General features: G+C 37.1%; 3 protein-coding genes across 7 annotated transcripts; all 3 read left to right on the top strand.

The window, feature by feature from the left end:
- The first annotated feature begins 340 nt into the window (after positions 1–340).
- LOC111488618 (cyclin-A2-3) lies at positions 341–6155 on the top strand. Of its 2 annotated transcripts, XR_002719227.1 has the most exons (12): positions 341–549; positions 1545–1892; positions 2122–2458; positions 3055–3179; positions 4059–4151; positions 4356–4489; positions 4746–4898; positions 4999–5032; positions 5132–5281; positions 5369–5503; positions 5603–5774; positions 5859–6155. XR_002719227.1 is itself a non-coding variant. In XM_023136468.1 (11 exons), exons 2-11 carry the CDS (start codon positions 1596–1598, stop codon positions 5654–5656), a joined length of 1512 nt encoding a protein of 503 aa, XP_022992236.1. In that variant the 5' UTR covers positions 341–549; positions 1545–1595; the 3' UTR covers positions 5657–6155. The 2 variants fall into 2 exon arrangements, 1 of the variants encoding a protein (XP_022992236.1); XM_023136468.1 differs by having other exon boundaries at positions 5603–6155.
- Positions 6156–8707: 2552 nt separating this feature from the next.
- LOC111488646 (aromatic aminotransferase ISS1) lies at positions 8708–14422 on the top strand. The gene is made up of 9 exons (XM_023136508.1): positions 8708–9444; positions 9579–9626; positions 9786–9914; positions 11835–11894; positions 12046–12202; positions 12622–12728; positions 12847–12905; positions 13580–13688; positions 13803–14422. The coding sequence occupies exons 1-9, from the start codon at positions 9382–9384 to the stop codon at positions 14253–14255; spliced, it is 1185 nt and encodes a 394-aa protein (XP_022992276.1). The 5' UTR covers positions 8708–9381; the 3' UTR covers positions 14256–14422.
- Positions 14423–14669: 247 nt separating this feature from the next.
- Positions 14670–20256, top strand: LOC111488243 (katanin p60 ATPase-containing subunit A1). 4 transcript variants are annotated; one of them, XR_002719180.1, is made up of 9 exons: positions 14670–14927; positions 15741–16212; positions 16937–17131; positions 17622–17866; positions 18001–18159; positions 18277–18364; positions 18668–19298; positions 19393–19455; positions 19827–20256. XR_002719180.1 is itself a non-coding variant. In XM_023135941.1 (7 exons), the coding sequence occupies exons 1-7, from the start codon at positions 14806–14808 to the stop codon at positions 18947–18949; spliced, it is 1563 nt and encodes a 520-aa protein (XP_022991709.1). In that variant the 5' UTR covers positions 14670–14805; the 3' UTR covers positions 18950–20256. The 4 variants fall into 4 exon arrangements, 1 of the variants encoding a protein (XP_022991709.1); XR_002719178.1 differs by having other exon boundaries at positions 19393–20256; XR_002719179.1 differs by having other exon boundaries at positions 18668–19455.
- The last annotated feature ends 493 nt before the right edge of the window (positions 20257–20749 follow it).

Raw genomic sequence — 20749 nt, 5'->3', positions numbered from 1 at the left:
TGAATAGGTTGAATAAAAAATTTAAAATATCGAAAAACAGAGGATAGGAGCTCAGTTTGACATTACAAAAGTAGCCTTTTGTTCGTTGGAAAGAAAGGGGTAATAAGGTAAATTTGAGGAATAAAAATTGAGAATCTGGACTCACGCGCGAGCTTACTGTAAGGTGATAATAAAAATGGAAGAGCTGACAGCTTCGAGTCCACGCAGTGTTCTTTTCACTTTTTTGGTCAAAACAGCAAACGCCATTAAGACACGATTATTCATTTAATAATATTATTAATAACTGTTTTTCCTTTTTATTTATTTATTTATTTATTTATGTTTTTAATTTTGTTCTGTTGAAATCTTTTCGTTTTCTTTTTTTTTCAGATTTTTTTTTGCCCTTCTCTATGTTTCAAATTTCGATTTCATCCCGCTCACTCCCATTCCAACTTTACTCACCCACACCACACTGTCCTTTATCTCTCCGATATTCTTGTTTTGATTCAACCTTTTCGATCTTCATCTCGAGCTCCAATGGAGGTCTTGGAGCTTGGAAGATAGATTCAGGTTTATTTCTTGTCCGCTTCTTTTTTGATTTTCGCGATTGTTTCGTCATTGTGGATTAGGGCGGAGTGGAGTTTGATGTTCTTGAAGATTTTGGGATGGATTTTATGTGTTGGAATCGTGGGATTTGTGGGGGTTTTAGCTGGGCGATTTGGGGTTTTGATGATTGTGGAAATTTTGGAGAAAGAAGTGGAGGAGTTTAGGTTTGAATTGTTTCTTAAAAGACTGTGCAATAATGAAATGGACATTTGTAGTAATTTGGACGCAATGCAAGAATGTCAATTACACTATTGAAACTTGGATTTGGAGCAACACATTTTGTAGATCCTTTGGGTTTCCCCTTTTTCTTCTGCTTTCTTGGTGGCCAAGCACCTTGGTTACTTGATGCTTCTTTTCTTTATTGTTTTTTACTGGTAAACTACTTGGAAATCCATGTTTGTTCATCACATTCTCTTGAAATAATGCCAATCAGTCCTTTAACCTGCTCAATGTTCTAAGCTTATGATTGGCCACTCCATTGTTGATGAACATGGTGGAGTTGCTACTAGGGGTAGTTTAATGGATTTAGTACCTTTTGGCATTTCAAGAAGTGCAAGATGTTAGAAGCTCATATGGGATCTATTGATCTTTTAGATTGGTTAACCCGGCAACATTTACTTTGAATTCCTATTGTTTCTGCTTATCTTTCTCATTTCTTTGTAAATGGCATTTGTTTCAACTGTGTGGTGAAGCTCAATGTAATTTCAATCATGGCTATGGATTAATATTGCTGATAGATCTGCGATATGGGAAAAGCGTGCACTATTTTAATCAAACAGTTCACTTGAAATTTGCAGCTACCATACTGTTTTTTAATCCAAAATTTGAACATTCAAGGGTGTTTGTACCATGGAGCTTCACCATGTTTCTTGTATCCTATCAAATCTTTAAGGCCTTGTTGTTTAAATGAAAATTTATGGTGTTAAGATCACTACTTGAGAGCTGTTCATCTACCACAGGTTTTACTCAGATGCATTTGGATGATTTAATCTTCTTTGAGACCTTCAAATATGAGAAAAGAAGAAAATCTCATCAGGGAAAATATTGGAGAATTTCCTGGTAGAATTACACGTGCTCGAGCTGCTGCATTTAGTGCGTCAGGGCAGCTGCCTCCAAAAGTTCCTGCATATCAACAAGAGAGGCGGGCTGCACGAGCTAATTTGAAAAGAGCTGCTTCTGAAGAAAATAGCTGCCCTTCTATTGCTAAATCATCTCGGCCATGTAAGAGGAGGGCCGTGCTTCAGGATGTCAGCAATATTGGCTGTGAACCTTCGTACTCAAAATGTTCTAATGCAGCTAAAATTGAGGTGAACGGGTTTTCTTTCTCCATATTTGATTCTGGATCTCTATGAGCCTTACAGTAATCTTTCTATGACTTGGGACTAATAAAGTTTCTTCGAATTTATTTCCATGTCTTATGGGATACTATTGTATCTAAAAATTTCCTCGTGCATTGCTTTGAGGACGTAATAGACGGATATCTTGCCAAGTTATGCAGCTTTGTGGTTCTGGAACTTACCTTTTTTCTTTTAACAGACCAATAGTTGCAAGCCAACACTCAGAAACCGTATCAAGAAGTCCAAAGGAGTCTCATCAGTTGGTGTGGCTAACTCCAAGGTTCCTCTTGGTCTTAGAACCAAAGGAGCTTCATCAGTTGGTGTGGCGTACTCCAAGCCTCTTGATCTTAGAACACAAGGTGTACAAGCAAATGTGAAATCAAAAGCTAAGTTGAAAGTTGAGCATTCAAGTAATTCTGAAGACCACGAGGCCCATCATCGGGTCGGTGGTATAAAGGAAGAGGTCACAAGTGATTTTCGGGATGATAATTGGATGTCTCAAAGTCCTTCAGAGTCCCAAAATTTTCAAAATAAAGGTACTTATTCTCAACTTTTTATTCTCTAAACTTTAACTCATTCATAACCCTCTGAAGGAGCAGGAAAAGAGAGAATTCAGCCTACTTTATGATGTTAATCTCTTTTTAAGGACATTTTCCCCTTATTCCTTATTTTTATATATAACCTAGATGCATTTTACTAGATACTGAGCACTCTAAGCTGATAAAAGTTGTAATTTGATTGCAATTTTTTTTTATTACTACGGAAGGAAATTAATTACTTTGGTTTGCTTGAGGTGACCATTCAATAAAACAAGGTCGGCTTTCCTCGTCAAAAACCATGTTAATTTTTCTGTTTATAGAAGCCATGTCTCATATGATGAAGTTGGTGTTGGGAATACTAATAAGAATGCTGGTGTTCGAGCTTCTAGGAAACATCTGAAACAATGTTTATTCGAGAAACCAATAGCTCAAGCAACAATATGTTTACTCTAGAAAGTAAAAACAATATCATTTTCTTTAAATGATAAGATAAATAAATCACTTTGAAATTCTTAATTTCAAGTTTTGATAGTGTTGTCACCTTCAAACATATAAACTGCTGACAACATATTTGATGAAAATGGAAACAACAGAGAAAGTGTCGCTTATGGGGACTAGAAGCAACCTGAACATTACAGACATTGATTGTAATGACAGAGATACTCAACTGTGCACTGTCTATGCCAATGATATCCATAACAATTTACGCGTTGCTGAGGTACGTGATGTTGATTACTGTTCTTCTTATCTACTTTCTTTTTCTATTTTTTGTATGGCATTTTTGCTCATGGTCAGTGTGAATAAAGGGGAGAAAAGTGATATTGCACTTATAGAATTCACAATACAAGGAAGCTATATTTGTTTAGCATATATGTGATTATATTGATTATGAAGGGCTTTAATAAGTTGGGATCCAAATAAGAACGCGAACACCTACTATTTTGTTGCATGTCTTTCTCTATCGGATCAAGAGAATTTGCACTTCTGATGGATGCAAACAATCAAAATGACTATCCTTGTGAAGGACATCTATCCATACGACTTTTTGTAATTATCTGCTTGGTTTTATTCGTGTGGATTGGAACCTTTATTGTAGTTAGCCATATGATTTTTTTTGTATGTCCTTGTACAATCGTTCATATTTTTCAATGCAAGTTCCGTTTCTTATCTAAAAAAGAAGATATCCTGAAGTACTAAAGTTGCATGTGTTGAACAGTTGAAGCGTGTCATGTTTCCTGACATGGAATGGAACATTAAGATTCCCCAATTGCTTTCTTCAACTCACATAATCAACCTTAGATGTAACTTAAGCAGTTTGTTTGAAATGACAAACGTGTTTTTTTGTTCGGACTTCTGATATGTTTTCAATCAACTCATAGTCCTTGTTCTAGGATGATGCAATCATTGCTTTTGCGCCTTTAGGATCTGAAAACTTTTGCTATATATTTAAGAAACCTGAATGTTCTTGGAATATAGTATTGGTGTTAGGCTATATACTCTTTCAATTCCATGATAAATTGATTAAACTTGGTTCCACTTTTAAAATTTAACGTTAAAGATTATATTATCTTAACTGATTGAATTTTCCTCTCTACAGCTAACCAGAAGACCGCGTCCCAATTTCATGGAAACAGTGCAGACTGATATTACCCAAAGCATGCGGGGTATATTGGTTGATTGGCTTGTTGAGGTTAGTGTTGCTTCCTTAAGCCTTATTTACTTAATGAAATCATACTAATACTTGATTTCTTGGAGCTGTGGGATATCTCATAGTTCTTCCAAATTTCTTAAATTTTATCGAACTTATACCATGAAAGAATGAAGTTGCACAAGCATTCATCTCGAAACAGATGCACAATTGTGAAATGGCTGATTCACAAATTTTTTGTTTTAGGTATCGGAGGAATACAAGTTAGTACCAGATACGCTCTACCTAACTGTATTTTTCATTGATTGGTATCTCTCCCAAAATTACATCGAGAGACAAAAGCTTCAACTGTTGGGTATCTCTTGCATGTTAATCGCCTCGTAAGTTTCTCAAATCTCGAGCATAGTTGTCTATGTACTTCATCCAAAAGTCTAAATTGTGTTCTATGCCAAGTGATAAACCCCTGCAGTCCGTAACTATTGATGATATTAAGTGAAAAAAATTGATGTCCTCATAACAAGTATCTTGCAAATACTATTTACTATGAGAACTCGAAAAAGCTCATCCAAAGATGAGCTGTGCTAATACTGATTTGAACATGAAGGAAGTAACACCAGTGGTCCTTGTGCCCTCCAGGAAGTATGAAGAAATTTGTGCCCCACGTGTTGAAGACTTTTGTTTCATCACTGACAGCACCTACACAAAAGAGGAGGTATTGAATATGGAAGGTCAAGTATTGAAGCATATGGGCTTTCAACTTTCTGCACCAACTGCAAAATCTTTCCTCAGGTATTTTTTATTTGTGATGAGCTGCACAAGGCAGTGCATTTATAACTTTGTGTGCATAAAGGCTCGGTGTTCTTATCCATGCATGTTTTTTTATTTTCAGGAGATACGTTCGAGCCGCACAAACGACATATAAGGTAACAATTAGATGGTCGTACTGCCTGATACTTTAGGAGCTCCCTTACTTATTGTCTTATACACAAAGCTTATATTTCTCGACTTTCATTGGTATGCAGACCCCTAGTCTTGAACTCGAGTGCCTCGCCAACTATCTCGCCGAATTAACACTGGTTGACTACGGTTTCTTGAACTTTCTTCCCTCAGTTATAGCTGCATCAGCTGTATTTCTTTCGAAATGGACGTTGGATCAGTCGAGTCACCCATGGGTATGCATTTTCCCGTCACTTATTCTTTTCATTCATGTAGCTCTAAAATCCTGGCCAGACTTGTTAAATTCATTCTTTTTCTGACAGAATTCAACACTGGAATACTATACTTCATATAAAGCATCAGATCTGAAAAAAACTGTTCTTGCTTTACAAGATTTACAGTTGAACGCCAATGGTTGTCCCCTTAGCTCGATTCGCGTCAAATATCGACAAGAAAAGGTAAATGAGTACACACTATAATAAGTCCATGAGAAGCCATAATATGTTTGTTAACTTGGATTTGCTGTGTTTTCTCACGAACTGTCGTCTCAATAACAGTTCAAAGGCGTTGCAACTTTGTCTTCCCCGAAATTACTTGATACACTATTCTGAACCACGTGCTAGACGAAGGCCAACCATCCACAATTTGCCAACAGTTACCATATATACTTGATATAGAAGCTTGAGATACTCTTTCTTTGTGATTAACTCGACATGTTTAAAGCCTGAGGTCTAATGTTAATCCTTACCCTTTTCCCAATAACATTCTTTTTCTCTTACATTTTTTGTTTTTTTGAAGCTTTTCTGTTTATAGTTTTGTGACTTTGGTCATGCTCCTCCCCAATTGATATCGTGGCGGGCGGAGATAGGCTGTTGAATATATACATTCACAGAAGGAAGCTTTGTCTGTAAGACCATGTAGAATTGCCACCCAAGATTTTCTTTTATGTATTTACTGCTAATTTTGTTGACAAAGTTCTTAATGAATTCTATTACACACCAGACTTTGTCTCATTGTTTTGCTCTTTCTATGCTTAGTTTGTCAAGTTTTGGTACAAGTTTGGGCATTGTATTGATGTGGATATAATAAATTGATGATATGATGTTCTTTTACACTTCAAATTATTGCTCAGCTACTGATGTTTCTTGAGGAATATATTGATTCTTGTATTGAGTGATATTTTGAAAATAGTAAGTAATAATCTACGTGGACATCATGGCCTGCCACGTCAGCAAGTTGAACCAAGACACTTGCTTTGACCAGATGAGCCAATGAGATTATCTCCACCTAGCTTTGCCAGCTCTAGATGATGCTTCTTAGTTGGATATTGTTGGTTATGGAATCTTGTAAAATCATATAGTAAAAAGTGGATAGAGATATATATGGTAGATAACTCGAACAGATATATATAAATTTGATACCAATGTATATCTCCATGTATGCTTTGAAGACGTTCTACCTACTCTATATTCTTTAATCAATATAAATTTTTAGCTTTTTTTTTTTTTATTCATCTAAATCAAGTGTACATTGTCGTGCGATTCTAATACATGACATTTGCTCACTTTGAAAGTACTAGCTTGACATCCACTTGGAGGTGAGATTGTCGTTTGGTATTAAATAGAGTTTATATGAGGTTGAGTTGAGAAAATTTTTTGGACTAGTCTAACTTTCTGTTAAATAGAGATCACACTCCAACTAAACTCAATACTCTCTATTTTTGGCTTGAGTTGAACCAAGACACGGATTGTGTGACACTCACTTTCCAACAACAAGTGAGCTAAGCCAATTCATTTTTACGTCACCTACGGCCAAGCGACGTATGCTTGAGCCTCTAGCCTCTAGCCTCGGTTTAAGAACAAGTTTTAGAAAATGAGGGTAGATAGAGATTTTTGAAAGAGACGTTATATATACAAGCAAGAGATTTGAAAGAGACGTTTAAATAAGATAATTATTTAAAAAAAAACCTTATCTACAATAAATGTTACATTAACAAGGCTTGAGTTGTCAGATTGTTTTGTTTAATTATTTTTAAAAAACCTTATCTACAATAAATGTTACATTTGTTTAATTATTTAAAAAAATCTTATTTACCATAAATGTTACATTAATTAGACTTGAGTTATCGGTTGTTTTGTTTAATTATTAAAAAAAAAAACTTATCTGCGATACATTAACAATAACAAATAAAATCTTATAAAACTTATATAAAAAAAAAAGTCACAGTGTATCACCAACATCGATTACAAATTAAAAACATTCTTAATTTTCATAATAATAGTTATCTATGTTAGATTAACAATAATAAATAAAATCTTATAAAACTCATATATAAAAAAGTCACAAATTGGCAACCCATCACCAACCTCGTCGGTTACAAGCAAGTGTAAAATATTCTTAGTTTTCATAATAATCTTAAAAGTGGATAAGGTTGGGTTGAATTGTAACCCTATTTTTAAGTTGGTTAGGTTGACCTTTACCTAACAAAAAAAAAAAAAAAAAAAAAAAAAAAAAAAAAAAAAAAATTAATTAACTAACGAGTACAATTTATTAACTAATCAGCTTATAAAACATTATTTATTGAAATTAATTTTGATAAGCTAATTCATTAACCTATCATAATTTTCAAGTCTAATTAATTGATTGAAATTAAAATTGTAATTAATAAAAAATAATTAAATCTTGTATGGTAATAATTTTTACTACTTTTAATTATTTCATTTAATCACCAAATATTCACAATTAAACGTTTATATAATTTTATTAGAATTATTTATTTGAGGAGAGTTATTAAGGTAAATTACAAAATAAGGAATATGAATAAAAATTAAATTACTTAAATTGATTTTAAATAATTTAACTTAATAAAAATAAAACAATTAACAATTAATAAAATAGTTTGAAAGTTTCTAAATAACACTTACCATGCAACACAAACACACAATTATCTAATTTTCAATATATTTTATTCTCAAATATCCTCCTCTTAGCTCTCAATCAATTATACGAGAAAATATTATATTATTAAATAAATAACCGATATTACGAAAGATTTCCGACGGGAAATTATCAAAAAATTTCTATATTATTGAAACTTAATTATCAATTAAATCCAAGATTTTCTTCATCATGAGAGTATTTTGTGAAATAATTTTAAATTTTGAACTTTTTAAAATGTGTATAATTTAATTTTATATATATAAAAAAGAAGGAAACACCATAAAAGAACTAAAAGAATAAATTTATAATCCGTATACCAAAAAGAATCAGTACTGAGTACTTAGAATACTTTTTTTTTTTTTTTTTATATAGAAATGTTTTAAAAAATAAATGAAAAATGAGATGAATGGTCCATTCTGGGTTCCATGAATTTATCAAAGTGAGCGCAGAGATGGATCGATGCGAGGAGACAAGAGTAGCAGTACTCCTTGTCATCTCTCAGACACTGACAAAGAAAAAGAGAAAAAAAGGACGAGAGAGATAGAGAGAGAGGTTTTCGTTTTTCAATTCGGGTCCATCGGCCAGCCAGAGCTGGTCTTTTTGTCTCTGCCGTCCAAGAAATTGGTAATTATAATTCAATATTATATTTATTTCTCATAAGTTAATCAAATTAGCCGCTAAAATTGGCGGAAAACAAGTTTTCGGAGCCAAAATAACACCACAAAACAAGGGTTTGTTTTGTTTAATGATAGCGTTCATCCGTTTTGGGGGCTTTTTTTTTCATTTAACCAAAGGGGTTCTTCATTTTACTCTGTTTTTTGGGGGCTTTTGTGCGTAGGAACGGTGGAAATGGAGTTTTCTTTATATGGGGTCCTCTAATTGAGAGAACCCATATGAAAATTTGAGCTAAGGGGATGAAATTTGGCAATATTCTGGCGTGCAAACGGACAAAGCCTGTGAGGTAGCGAGCAAGCCAGAGAAGTCAAAGTAACGCACAAAAAGTTCACACTAGCGTGTATTATCCCACTCTCCAAAGTAGAATAAAAAGGAAGGAGATCAAAAAGTCTTTTGGCTTTATTTTGCCTTATCTTTGAAGAGAATCATATGTTATTATTACCATATTGGCGTCCTTCAAGGCGTGCCTATCCCGATATCCCGATACCTTCATATAAAAACACTCTTTCTCGCCCCCAAAATTGAGTTTGGGGCCTTTTGGGTTGGTGGGTCTTGCGGGAAAAGGGCTACGAATCATCTATATTTTTATTTCTTCGAGTTTTGAAGGAAGGTTTCAGGGTGGGTTTTCGAGATCGGTGGGTAAAGTAGTGTAAGTTCAAAGTCAAGGAGTCTTTGGTGGGGATTGAAGCTGTTGGGATTGGCGTGGGAGGAGAATAGGGAAATGGGTTCCTATGGAAGGCTTGCGAGAAGGGCATTGGAGACCGAGATGCCCATCATGGTTAAGGTATAATCAGACGCTCTCCCTATTTGGTGTGCGTTGCGTTGCGTTGCTTCGTCTAAATGTGCGTGCCTGGTTATTTCTTGGTCAGGGTGATAGATTACTATTGAATAATCAATGGATGTTGAACTTTTTTGCAGATTCAAGAACTTGTCCGAGGAAGTACAAATGTTTTGTCCCTTGCACAGGTTGGAGTTTCATTTCAATTACTCGTTTTTTGATTTGTTTTTGATGATGGGGAAGCGAGGAAAATTGTCTATATTGGGTTTTCAATGCTGCCATGGCTTGATGGTCTTGTATTTTTATATGGTCTTTTGGCGTTGACGGTCAAGTTCTGGCTGCTGTAGGGCGTGGTCTATTGGCAACCTCCAAAACAGGCATTGACGAAGGCTGCAGAACTTGTTTGGGAGCCTTCAGTCAGTCGCTATGGGGCTGATGAAGGTATCCCTGAGCTGAGAGAGGCGCTGACAAGAAAGGTAAGGCCTTAAATACAGTTACCTTGCTTACGAGCTTTGACCATTGCTATAGATATGGGGGTAGGTGAGGGTGGCTTGCTTGTCTTTTCCTAGGCTACCATCGCATGTGACTCGGGATTTTTATCTTCATTTGTCTTACTCCTTCTACTGGGGGAAGATTAAGGATTGTTGGGAGGGAATTCCACATTGATATGAGACCTTTTGGAGAAACCAAAAGTAAAGCCATGAGAGCTTATGATCAAAGTGGACAATATCTTACCATTGTGGAGGTTCGTGGTTCCTAATATGGCATGAGAGTCTGTCAATAGAATCTTCAAATGTCGAACAAAGAAGTTGTGAGTCTCGAAGGTGTAGTAAAAAAGTGACTCAGATGTTGAACAAAGGGTGTACTTTGTTCGAAGGCTCCAAAGAAGGAGTCGAGTCTTGATTAAGGGGAGGCTATTCGAGGGCTCCATAGGCCTCAGGAGAGGCTCTAGGTTGTACTTTGTTTGAGGGGAGGATTGTTGGGAGGGAGTTCACGTTGGCTAATTTAAGGAATGATCATGGGTTTATAAGTAAGGAAAACATCTCCCTTGGTATGAGGCCTTTTGGGGATACCAAAAGTAAAGCCATGAGAGCTTATGCTCAAAGTGGACAATATCATACCATTGTGGAGGTTCGTGGTTCCTATCAGGGAAAGTCCGTCTTTGAATCCTTCCAAGGTATTGGAAGTTGATGCAAATTTTTTATGGCACCCGAATAAGATTATACCAATGAACTGAAATGCATAACATACAGAATTGTTAATTTCACATCTCTCGTTCGTAATACGTTCTAGGTTATAATGTTACGGCCGCTGCTGGTACAGCCTTATAGTCTTAGAAAATTCTAGCCTTTTATAGCTGTCTATGTGACTGTATCCTACTTCGTATCTGTGAGTTTGCTACATGAAGTCATGTTTCTTTTATCTATTTTCCAGATTGGTTTGCTTCAACAATTAGTAGTTCATATTTGTTTTCACCTTACTGGCTTTTGCTCTTCTCAACTCATTATATTGATTGGTTTTTGAATCAATATCTTTCTTCGGTTGGAGTGGGGAACGAAACATTCTTTATAAGTGTGTCCCTAGTAGACACATTTTAAAAACCTTGAGGGGAAGCCTGGAAGAGAAACCTTAAAGAGGAATATCTACTAGCGGTGGGCTTGGGTTGTTACAAATGGTATCAGAGCCAGACACTGGGCAATGTGCTAGCAAGGAGGTTGAACTTTGAAGGGGGGTGGACACTAGGCGGTGTGCTAACGAGGACGCTGGGTCCCGAAGGGGTAGATTGGGGGTCCCACATCGATTGGAGAGGGGAACGAGTGCCTTCGTTGGGCCCCGAAGGGGGGTGGATTGTGAGATCCCACATCGGTTGGAGAGGGAAACAAAACATTCTTTATAAGTGTGTGGAAACCTCTCCCTAGTAGACGTGTTTTGAAAACTTTAAGGGGAAGCCCGAAAGGGAAAGCCCAAAGAGGACCATATATGTTAGCGGTGGACTTGGGCTGTTACAAATGGTATCAAAGCCGGATATCGGGCAATGTGCCAGCGAGGACGTTGGGCCCCAAATGAGGGTGGATTGGGAGGTCCCACATCGAGTGGAGAGGGGAACGAGTGCCAACAAGGACGTTGGGCTTCGAAAGGGGGTGGATTGTGAGATCTTACATTGGTTGGAGAGAGGAACAAAGTATTCTTTATTAGTGTGTGAAAACCTTTCCCTAGCTGACGCGTTTTAAAAACCTCGAGGGAAAGCCCAAAAAGGACACTATCTGCAAGCGGTGAGCTTCGGCTGTTACATTCTTTTACATGGCAGGAGCGTTCTTTCTCTGAAATTGGATTCTTGTTTGTAATATGGAACTTGAGAGTCATGTTATTACTAAATCCTTCTGTTTATTTTGCAGTTGCATCAGGAAAATAAACTGTACAAGTCCTCTGTGATGGTTACAGCCGGTGCAAATCAGGTGATGATAGTGAATATCAAAATTGTTTATAATAATGAATCACTGCTCTGCTTGCATATATTATTACCTTTCTTTTTTGAACACTTCCTTATGTTAAGTACTTTTATCCATTCTATCCCTTTAGTAAAACGTAACTCCGATTTTACTGCAGGCATTCGTGAATCTTGTTCTTACATTGTGTGATGCTGGGGACTCTGTGGTTATGTTTGCTCCATATTACTTCAATGCCTACATGTCTTTCCAAATGACTGGCGTCACGAATATATTGGTCGGTCCTGGTGACCCGAAAACACTTTATCCAGATGCAGGTTAGTATTACTGGTTGATTACATATACATAGCCATGTTGCTTTATTCAAACTCTAAGCACTATGTCTTTAGCCCTTTGTATGTGACCCTTGCTTTTGTGGTGAGGGTTGACCAAGAACTCTCTAAGAACATAACTCTCTTATGCGCTTTCACCGAGTAAATATGTTTATTATCCACTCCGTACTGTTCGTGATGATCCTCTATGCGTTTAAGTTGGTCGTCATTAACCATATAGGAGGATACTACGCCAGAAGTTACTTCCTTCCATGGTTTGAATTGATTGTTGCATTTTGGTGAAATGTGTTCATGTACTAGTTGTATTTCTGCCTGTGAATCGGACGTTGCTTTTTCCTTGCTTTTAAAAGCAATGATTTGTCTGCTGTTCGACTCATAGATTGTTATCGTAATTCGGTTTTCAGACTGGTTAGAAAAAACATTGTCTGAAGCCAAACCGACCCCTAAACTCGTCACTGTCGTTAATCCCGGGAACCCATCTGGCACCTATATTCCGGAGCCTCTTCTCAAGGTTTTGACTCTCTTGCCTCCCTGATACTCCTGCTATCAATATGTTTTCAGATGCTTTTGAGTTTCCTCTTTTATTGTTACCTGAATCAACTTTTTGCTTCTTTTTTGGGCACTTGTAGAGATTAGCAGAGCTTTGCCAAAAGGCTGGATCTTGGCTTGTTGTGGATAATACCTATGAGTAAGTTCATTAAGGTTTTGTAGTTCCTTTTAGTTTCATGATACAAACATTTTTGCGTGCGTGTATGTGAACTCTGAGATCCTATAATGGTTGGAGAGGGGAACAAATCATTCTTTATAAGGGTGTGAAAATCTCTCTCTAACAGACGTGTTTTAAAACTGTGAGGTCGACGGCTATACGTAATGGGCCAAAGCGGACAATATCTGTTAGCGGTGGGCTTAAGCTGTTACAAATGGTATCAGAGCTAGACATTGAGAGGTGTGCCAGCAAGGACGCTGTCCCCCAAGAGGGGGTAGATTGTGAGATTCCACATCGGTTGGAGAGGGGAACAAAACATTCCTTATATGGGTGTGGAAACCTTTCCCTAATAGACGCGTTTTAAAACTGTGAGGTTGATGACGATATGTAGTGGACCAAAACGGACAATATCTATTAGTAGTGATTGAGTATTATATTTTGGATGGGAGGACTGACGGAAAACAACAAAACAAGCATGATGGTAATCAAGATAGACTGAGTATTATGTATGTGATGGAACTTGTTGAGGTGGATATCGTATGTTTCTCGAATGGAGGGTACTATCAGCCCGTTCGTCGCCATTTGAGGAGCAGATTTGTGATTGCCTGAAAAAGTAGAATGATAGTTTTTTGAGTTCTTGAAATTTGTTGTTGCAGGTACTTCATGTTCGATGGCTTAAAACACTCTTGTGTCGAAGGGAATCATGTCGTCAATATATTCTCCTTTTCGAAAGCCTATGGAATGATGGGATGGAGAATTGGATACGTAAGTGACGTGCTCTTAGCTCATCGATCATTCTCGCTCTCGTTCTCATTCTCGTATCTGTTTCTTGTTAATTTACGTCGTGTAGTCGTAACTAATGAATAAATATGCAAGCAGATAGCATACCCTACAGAAGTTGAAGGGTTTGGAGCCCAACTTCTAAAAGTTCAGGACAACATTCCCATCTGTGCTTCAATATTATCACAGCATCTTGCTCTAAACTCCCTGAAGTTAGGCCCAGAGTGGGTAACAGAGCAAGTAAAAGAGCTTGTCAAGTGCAGAGATATCATTCTACAAGCACTCACCCCTCTAGGACAAGGCGCTGTAAAAGGAGGGGAAGGTGCCATATACCTCTGGGCTAAGCTTCCCGACAAGTTCATCGACGATCATCAAGTCGTTCTTTGGCTCGCTCGACGACATGGGATTGTCGTGATCCCTGGTTCTGCTTGTGGGTCGCCGGGGAATGTCAGGATCTCGTTCGGAGGTTTGATGGAGGACGATTGCCGCGCTGCTGCTGAGAGGTTGAGGAAAGGTTTGGAAGAGTTGTGCAGTGCTGGAATGATACAGTGATGAGATGAAGACACCAAAGTTGATTACTTTCTGCATTTGAATTAATATTTAAAAAAAAAAAAAGAATTGTGTAATAATATTTATTGAAATGTTGACACAAAACCCCCCCATCACATTCTCATGACTTTTGTTTATATAAAGTTGTCTTCGCTCCCTCCCTTTTTCAATTTTAATTTTTATTGGGCCCATTTCGGCCCAACTTTTTTAGCTTTAAAATTTACTGGGCCCATTTTGGCCCAATATTTAAGTTCAAAATTTAGTGGGCGGGCCCTACGTTCGTAACGGTTCTAACAAACCTTTCCTAAAGGTAAAGCGAAAAATAATGGACCATTCTTCCTTGAGAAGCCCAAGGTTATTTTAGTAATTTTATCTTCTTCTCTGATTTCTCATTCCTTGAAGACCGTGGAAGTTCTTACGTCTCTGTCATAGTTCGGTTCTTGGACTTTCTCAGTCCCTGAAGCTTTCTTTCTTCTACGTTTACTTGAGTTGAAGGATTTTTCTCTTTTGGAGGTTGCCAGTTACAGAGATAGAAAGCACGGATTGAGAGAGAATGGGGAGCAATACATTGGTGGGCTTTCAAGACCATCTGAAATTAGCGAGGGAATACGCTCTTGAGGGGCTGTATGACACTTCGATAATCTTCTTTGATGGTGTTATAGCTCAGATCAACAAGTAATCTCTCTTCCACCATCTACATTTTCCTATTTCATCTGTAGTAACGAAACTGATTTTCGTTTGAGCTTGTTTTCAATCTTTTTGTTGCTTTGAATTCGATGCATCTAGTCTGATTCTTACTGTATCTGTTTTTTTCTCTCATCTTGCAAAGTTAGATTGATGCGATTTGACTGTTATCGGTTTGCTGCGAGTAATTTGAAAGAATGTTGCTGTAAAATTAGAGAAAAATCCAGTGTTTTATTATTATGCGAATGTAGGGAATAATGTGGAGGCGGTCATTACCATGGAGTATTGTTTTGAGCGTTAGAATGACGAGCGTATTTATATATTTATAATTTTTAAAAAGGAGATATGGTATCGTTTCTTCTTATTTTGGGTAATCGAAAACCCTAAATTGGAGAATGGTTGTCGATTTCCTGCGTTGGGTTGTTCTAAATTAATTTATATTTGTTGTTAAATTAAGGGTGTAGCGGAAGACAGGGCTTATCATCCTGGTTTTTGTAGTTCATTATGAGGATAGTTAAGTTTAGAACCAAATGTCTTGGTAAGGCCATAAATTGTGAAAGGAGTTTACATTTTTGGGTTGTTGGTTAATGATCATACAGTACCAGGTACAGCCACTGGTTTAGTTTCTATTTTCCGTGGATTTTCTATGAACAAAAGAGAGAAAAAAGAAGTGATGATTGATATTACTTCAGCGCAGGGGAGATCAAGCTCTGCAGAATTCCTTCTACAGAAATCTTTGATGTTTTTAACTATGCTCTTCTTCAGTATGGTTCTCACTCAAGTTCACTGATTTATCGATTTTAGGCACCTTAGTTCAGTCGATGACCCTTTAATGCGTGCAAAATGGATGAATGTGAAAAAAGCCCTTTCTGAGGAGATAGAAGTTGTAAAGCAGTTAGATGCAGAGAGAAAGGCTTTTAAGGAAACACCCATGGGTCGGCGTGCAGCTTCTCCTCCAATTCATGCCAAATCATCATTTGTTTTTCAACCATTAGATGAGTACCCAACTTCTTCAGCTCCTCCGATGGATGATCCTGATGTATGGAGGCCTCCAAGTAGGGACTCTTCAAGTAGAAGACCTGCAAGGGCTGGTCAAGTTGGTATGAGGAAATCACCACAGGATGGGGCTTGGGCTCGTGGTTCCACCAGACCAAATACTACCACTCGTGGTGCGAAGGCTGGTGGTTCAAGTCGTGTGAACTCTGGTGTCCGTGCATCAACTACTGGAAAGAAGGGTGCTAGTACTACCGGTAAATCCAGCAAGTCAGATTCTGCAGTAAGTTCTGTGAGCTCAAATTTAATCTCAGTTCTTTTTTCCTCTATGATGAACTTGGATCATATGCATGTGCGCAAATCTTCTTTTGTTGCATGAGACTTATGATCCGCCTTCTTTTGAGTTCATTGCTGGTCCGCCTTCTTTTGAGTTCATTGCTGGCGTGTTCCAATCTATATGGGTTTTTAGTTAGGGGCATTTGCTTGTTTCATATGCTTGAGAAATTCCATATCTTGTCAATGTTTCACCTTCTTGTCGTGTACACAAAAGTTATAGAGTTAAGCCTTTTTACTTGATTTGTTTTCTCAAATTTTGGAGATTCAGGGTCAGTTTAGGAGTTGTTTCCTAAACAATTTTTTGGTTTTCAGAATTAAATATCAGAGGAAACATGTTCAGATAACCATTTCTTATTTCATCGATGACTTTTATTATTATTATTATGATTTTTTTTTGAAGATGTTAAAGACGTTGCTTTTCTTTTCCCCCACTCAAAATCTTGGGTTGTGATTAATAACTTCCGAGTAATGTTTATCTATGCAAGCCATTGGATGATAGTTTGTAAATCTATTTTTGTTAACAAAAATTGAAAACTGTTTTAAGCATAGGTGCACAAGCTCATAAAAAAAAAATGTTCGATTTCATGAATTATTGTTTTATTTTGCATACAATCTCAAGTTTGTGCAGTACATCATGTTTATATCATTAAACTAATGAATGGTATTGTTAGAATGGTGACGATGAGGGAAAGTCTAAGAAGGGGCAGTACGAGGGACCTGATCCTGATCTAGCTGCTATGCTTGAAAGAGATGTGTTGGAGACCAGTCCAGGAGTGAGATGGGATGATGTTGCGGGCCTGAGTGAAGCAAAAAGGCTTCTGGAGGAAGCTGTCGTTCTTCCCCTGTGGATGCCAGAATATTTTCAGGTATTCTTGAATTAGTGTACTAGATACCTATGAAGCCACTTGATAGGTTTGCAAATAATGATACCAAACCAATCATCTCTTTTTGCTGATATTCATGACGTGTTGATCAATATGCTTTGTTTATCTGTCCCTGTTGTTGATGTGTGTTATAGTCTTCAGCGATGGAAATCAGCAATCATATTTAGGGATCCATTCAACCGTCCTTTAGAAGGGATTATTAAGTTACTTCCTGATGATTGATAGATGTACTCGGAAAAGAAGAAAGAAAAAGAAAAGATGATTAATAGGGAAATGGAAATTTTACAGATTTTGAACCTGAAACTTCTTCTAGCTTTAAATTTTATTCTGCAGAGTACATGTGGTAAGGTTGATGTATCCTTTGTACCATGTTGGCCATAGTGGGCTTGTTGCCTGTGTCCGTGTGTGATGTATGCTTGATACCTGTGTCCATTGCGTCATGCATATTAATCTTGTTGCTTTTTCCATCCAGGGAATAAGGAGACCATGGAAAGGAGTCTTAATGTTTGGCCCACCTGGGACTGGGAAGACATTACTTGCTAAAGCTGTGGCCACTGAGTGTGGCACAACTTTTTTCAACGTTTCTTCTGCCACCTTGGCTTCAAAATGGCGTGGAGAGAGTGAGCGCATGGTTCGATGCCTTTTTGAACTTGCAAGAGCTTATGCACCAAGTACTATCTTTATCGATGAAATTGACTCTTTATGTAATGCTCGTGGGTAAGACTCTTCACATAATTAGAGAGGATTCATGGTTTCTTTTCTATGGAAAGTTTTTTCTTAAGTATTACGTCTGTCCCTCTCCTTCCTAACTTTTGTTAAGAAAAATAAGTGCATCAAGGTGTTTTCTTCAGGGCGTCTGGTGAGCATGAATCATCCAGAAGAGTGAAGTCTGAACTTCTAGTTCAGGTCGATGGTGTAAACAATAGTTCCTCTGGCGAAGATGGTGGCCGTAAAATTGTGATGGTCTTGGCTGCTACAAACTTCCCGTGGGATATTGATGAGGCACTTAGGTTGGTTCCGTTAACATGTCTTCTTACACTTCATTCAAGTAAATTTGATTTGTTTACGTGGAAGACGTACTGGGGTTACGAGTTGATTTCTTCTTTCAATTGGTGCTACTATTTCAGGAGGAGGCTTGAAAAGCGTATTTATATTCCTCTTCCTAATTTTGAGAGTAGGAAGGAGCTTATCAGAATAAATCTAAAAACTGTTGAGGTAAATCAAGTGCCTATTCAATTAACTATCAGAATGCTGTTGGACTCAATGTACTTGCATAATGATACATGTTAATTCTCATCTCTTTGTGAAATTTGAGATGCTTAATTCTTGAACCAATAGGATTATAGGATTATTTATCATGGTTCAGCAAGAAATTCTTATTCTTAGTCCAAGAAAATTATATATTATTTACTTCATAAGTTCAAATTTTTGTTCATTTGAACTTACCATGCAATAACCTATTTTCTTAGCCTGAATGAACTTATTTGATGCCAAGGAATCATGATTATTCATACGTAGGTGGCTCCTGATGTGAATATCGACGATGTTGCTCGCCGGACAGAAGGATATAGTGGGGACGATCTCACAAATGTCTGCAGAGATGCTTCCTTGAATGGAATGAGACGTAAAATAGCTGGAAAAACTCGCGATGAGATTAGAAATATGGCAAAGGATGACATTTCAAAGGACCCTGTTGCCATGTGCGACTTCGAAGAAGCATTGAAGAAAGTTCAGCGAAGTGTTTCTGCTGCTGATATTGAACGGCATGAGAAATGGTTTTCAGAATTTGGGTCTGCTTAAATTACAGACTATTATGAAGATCAGTAACGGATTAACTTCTTTCCCTTCTGCATAGTGATTTCTTTATTAATTTTGTTTTTCTATGATGATCATTGTTTTGTCACGGTGTGATTAATAGTAATCCAAGTGTCGGCAGCCTTTTGCTACCTTTTACCACTGATTCTAAGCAACTTTATCATTCCCGAAGAGGTTGAAATTTCGATTGACATTCACTTCTGCACCAATGGAATGCATTATTTTCTTTATCATTCACTTCTGTTGACTGATTGTACTTTATATTAACTTTATTCAATACACATTTAGATGGTAATAAGTCCTTTCCGGAACGTAATGGAGGATTCTTCATAAGGTGGTTCCTTGCCTTCATACACCTTTTGAATTCTCGAAAATGTATGTTTCTTTCTAAAATACATGAAGAATTTGACTCTTGTGTTTATATTCAGGATCGAGAAAGAAATTGAAGTGTTCCCAGAATCTCACTTCCTCTGTCATGCAGCTGATTTCTGGTACGTGCACATTTTAAATTAGGTCGTTTCGTTTTCCTAATTACATATACTTCATATATAAGCACGTGTTAGAGATGAAAACAAAGGAGAAACAATTTGGGTAGATCAGTAAAGGTAATTGTGGGGAGATTTCTATAATAGAAAACATGAATGACCTTATGAATTGAAATGAAAAATGGGCTCATTATAAAACCTAGTAAGTAGTATTGGTCTTGGAATTGGGCCAATGGTTATCTGCTTGTATCATTCATGGATTGACCCATTCATTGAACCCTAGAAAAAGGTTGGAACTTGCCTCTAAAAAACCAAAAAAAAAAAGCTCCAATAATCTGTACAAAGTAGATAGAAAGATTTGATTTTTGGACAAGAAGTAAGATGGATGGCAGAATGGTGGATGATAGAGGAGGAGGGTATCATCTTTTTTCTCATCTTTCAGAAGAAGACAAGTGTATGCACCCAAAGAAGATCTCTATGTCCTCGTGGGAAGCTGATATTAAAACCATACCCAAACCCAAACCTAAAATCCAAAACAAAACACAAACTCTTTTGTTTGTTTTTTTGTACTGTCTCATTCATTCATGGGTTTCCTACAAATCTCTATACCAACTTGGTTTTAGTTCCAGTCCCCTAATGTCACAATCGCACACACTATCAAGACTAGCGACATAAGTGTGCGACACTTATTCTTGCCTTCGAATAGATCAGCTAACTAAACTCGAGATATCACGTGCACACATTCACAAGCAAGAACAGTCATTTCAATTTGTTTGAGGATTATAAATGATTGTCTTCTAATTGTACTCTATTTCTTTCTTGTTTATCAGTTGACAAAAAAAAGAGAAGTTTTTTGTTTGAAATTTGAAATGGGATTTTTGGTTAGGCTGGTTGTTGTTCATTCTCTGTACTTGGCGTCTGAGAGGAGACCTGTCAAAAGTCGTCTTTTTTTTTCTGTTGCATGAAACTCTCACCCATTGTTCACTACACTTGTTAAGCACAAGCTTAGAAATGGACACTCCTCCGCAGGACTAATCAGACAAGTGGATGTTTTCAAGGTGGAAATAAATTTGAAAAAAAGTAAACTAAGCTCTCCCATTTTGCTTTTCTCGAGGAAACATAAAAGGCTTTGGATCTATTAAATCTTTCATTCACTTTTATTCTATACAATATAAAGTTTCTGCCTCCAATTTTAATTTTTTTTAATCTTTTTTATGGATTTTCCCAAAAATATATATATTTTTCTATAAACATTTGGTTCTCTTTGGATGGGTCCCTGTGAGGCTGCGACTCCGTGGAT

Source organism: Cucurbita maxima, unplaced genomic scaffold (genome assembly GCF_002738345.1).
Source record: "Cucurbita maxima cultivar Rimu unplaced genomic scaffold, Cmax_1.0 Cma_Scf00013, whole genome shotgun sequence".
Classification (NCBI taxonomy): domain Eukaryota; kingdom Viridiplantae; phylum Streptophyta; class Magnoliopsida; order Cucurbitales; family Cucurbitaceae; genus Cucurbita; species Cucurbita maxima.
The sequence above is the reverse complement of the archived record's forward strand: the minus strand, read 5'-3'. Positions and strand labels throughout refer to the sequence as shown.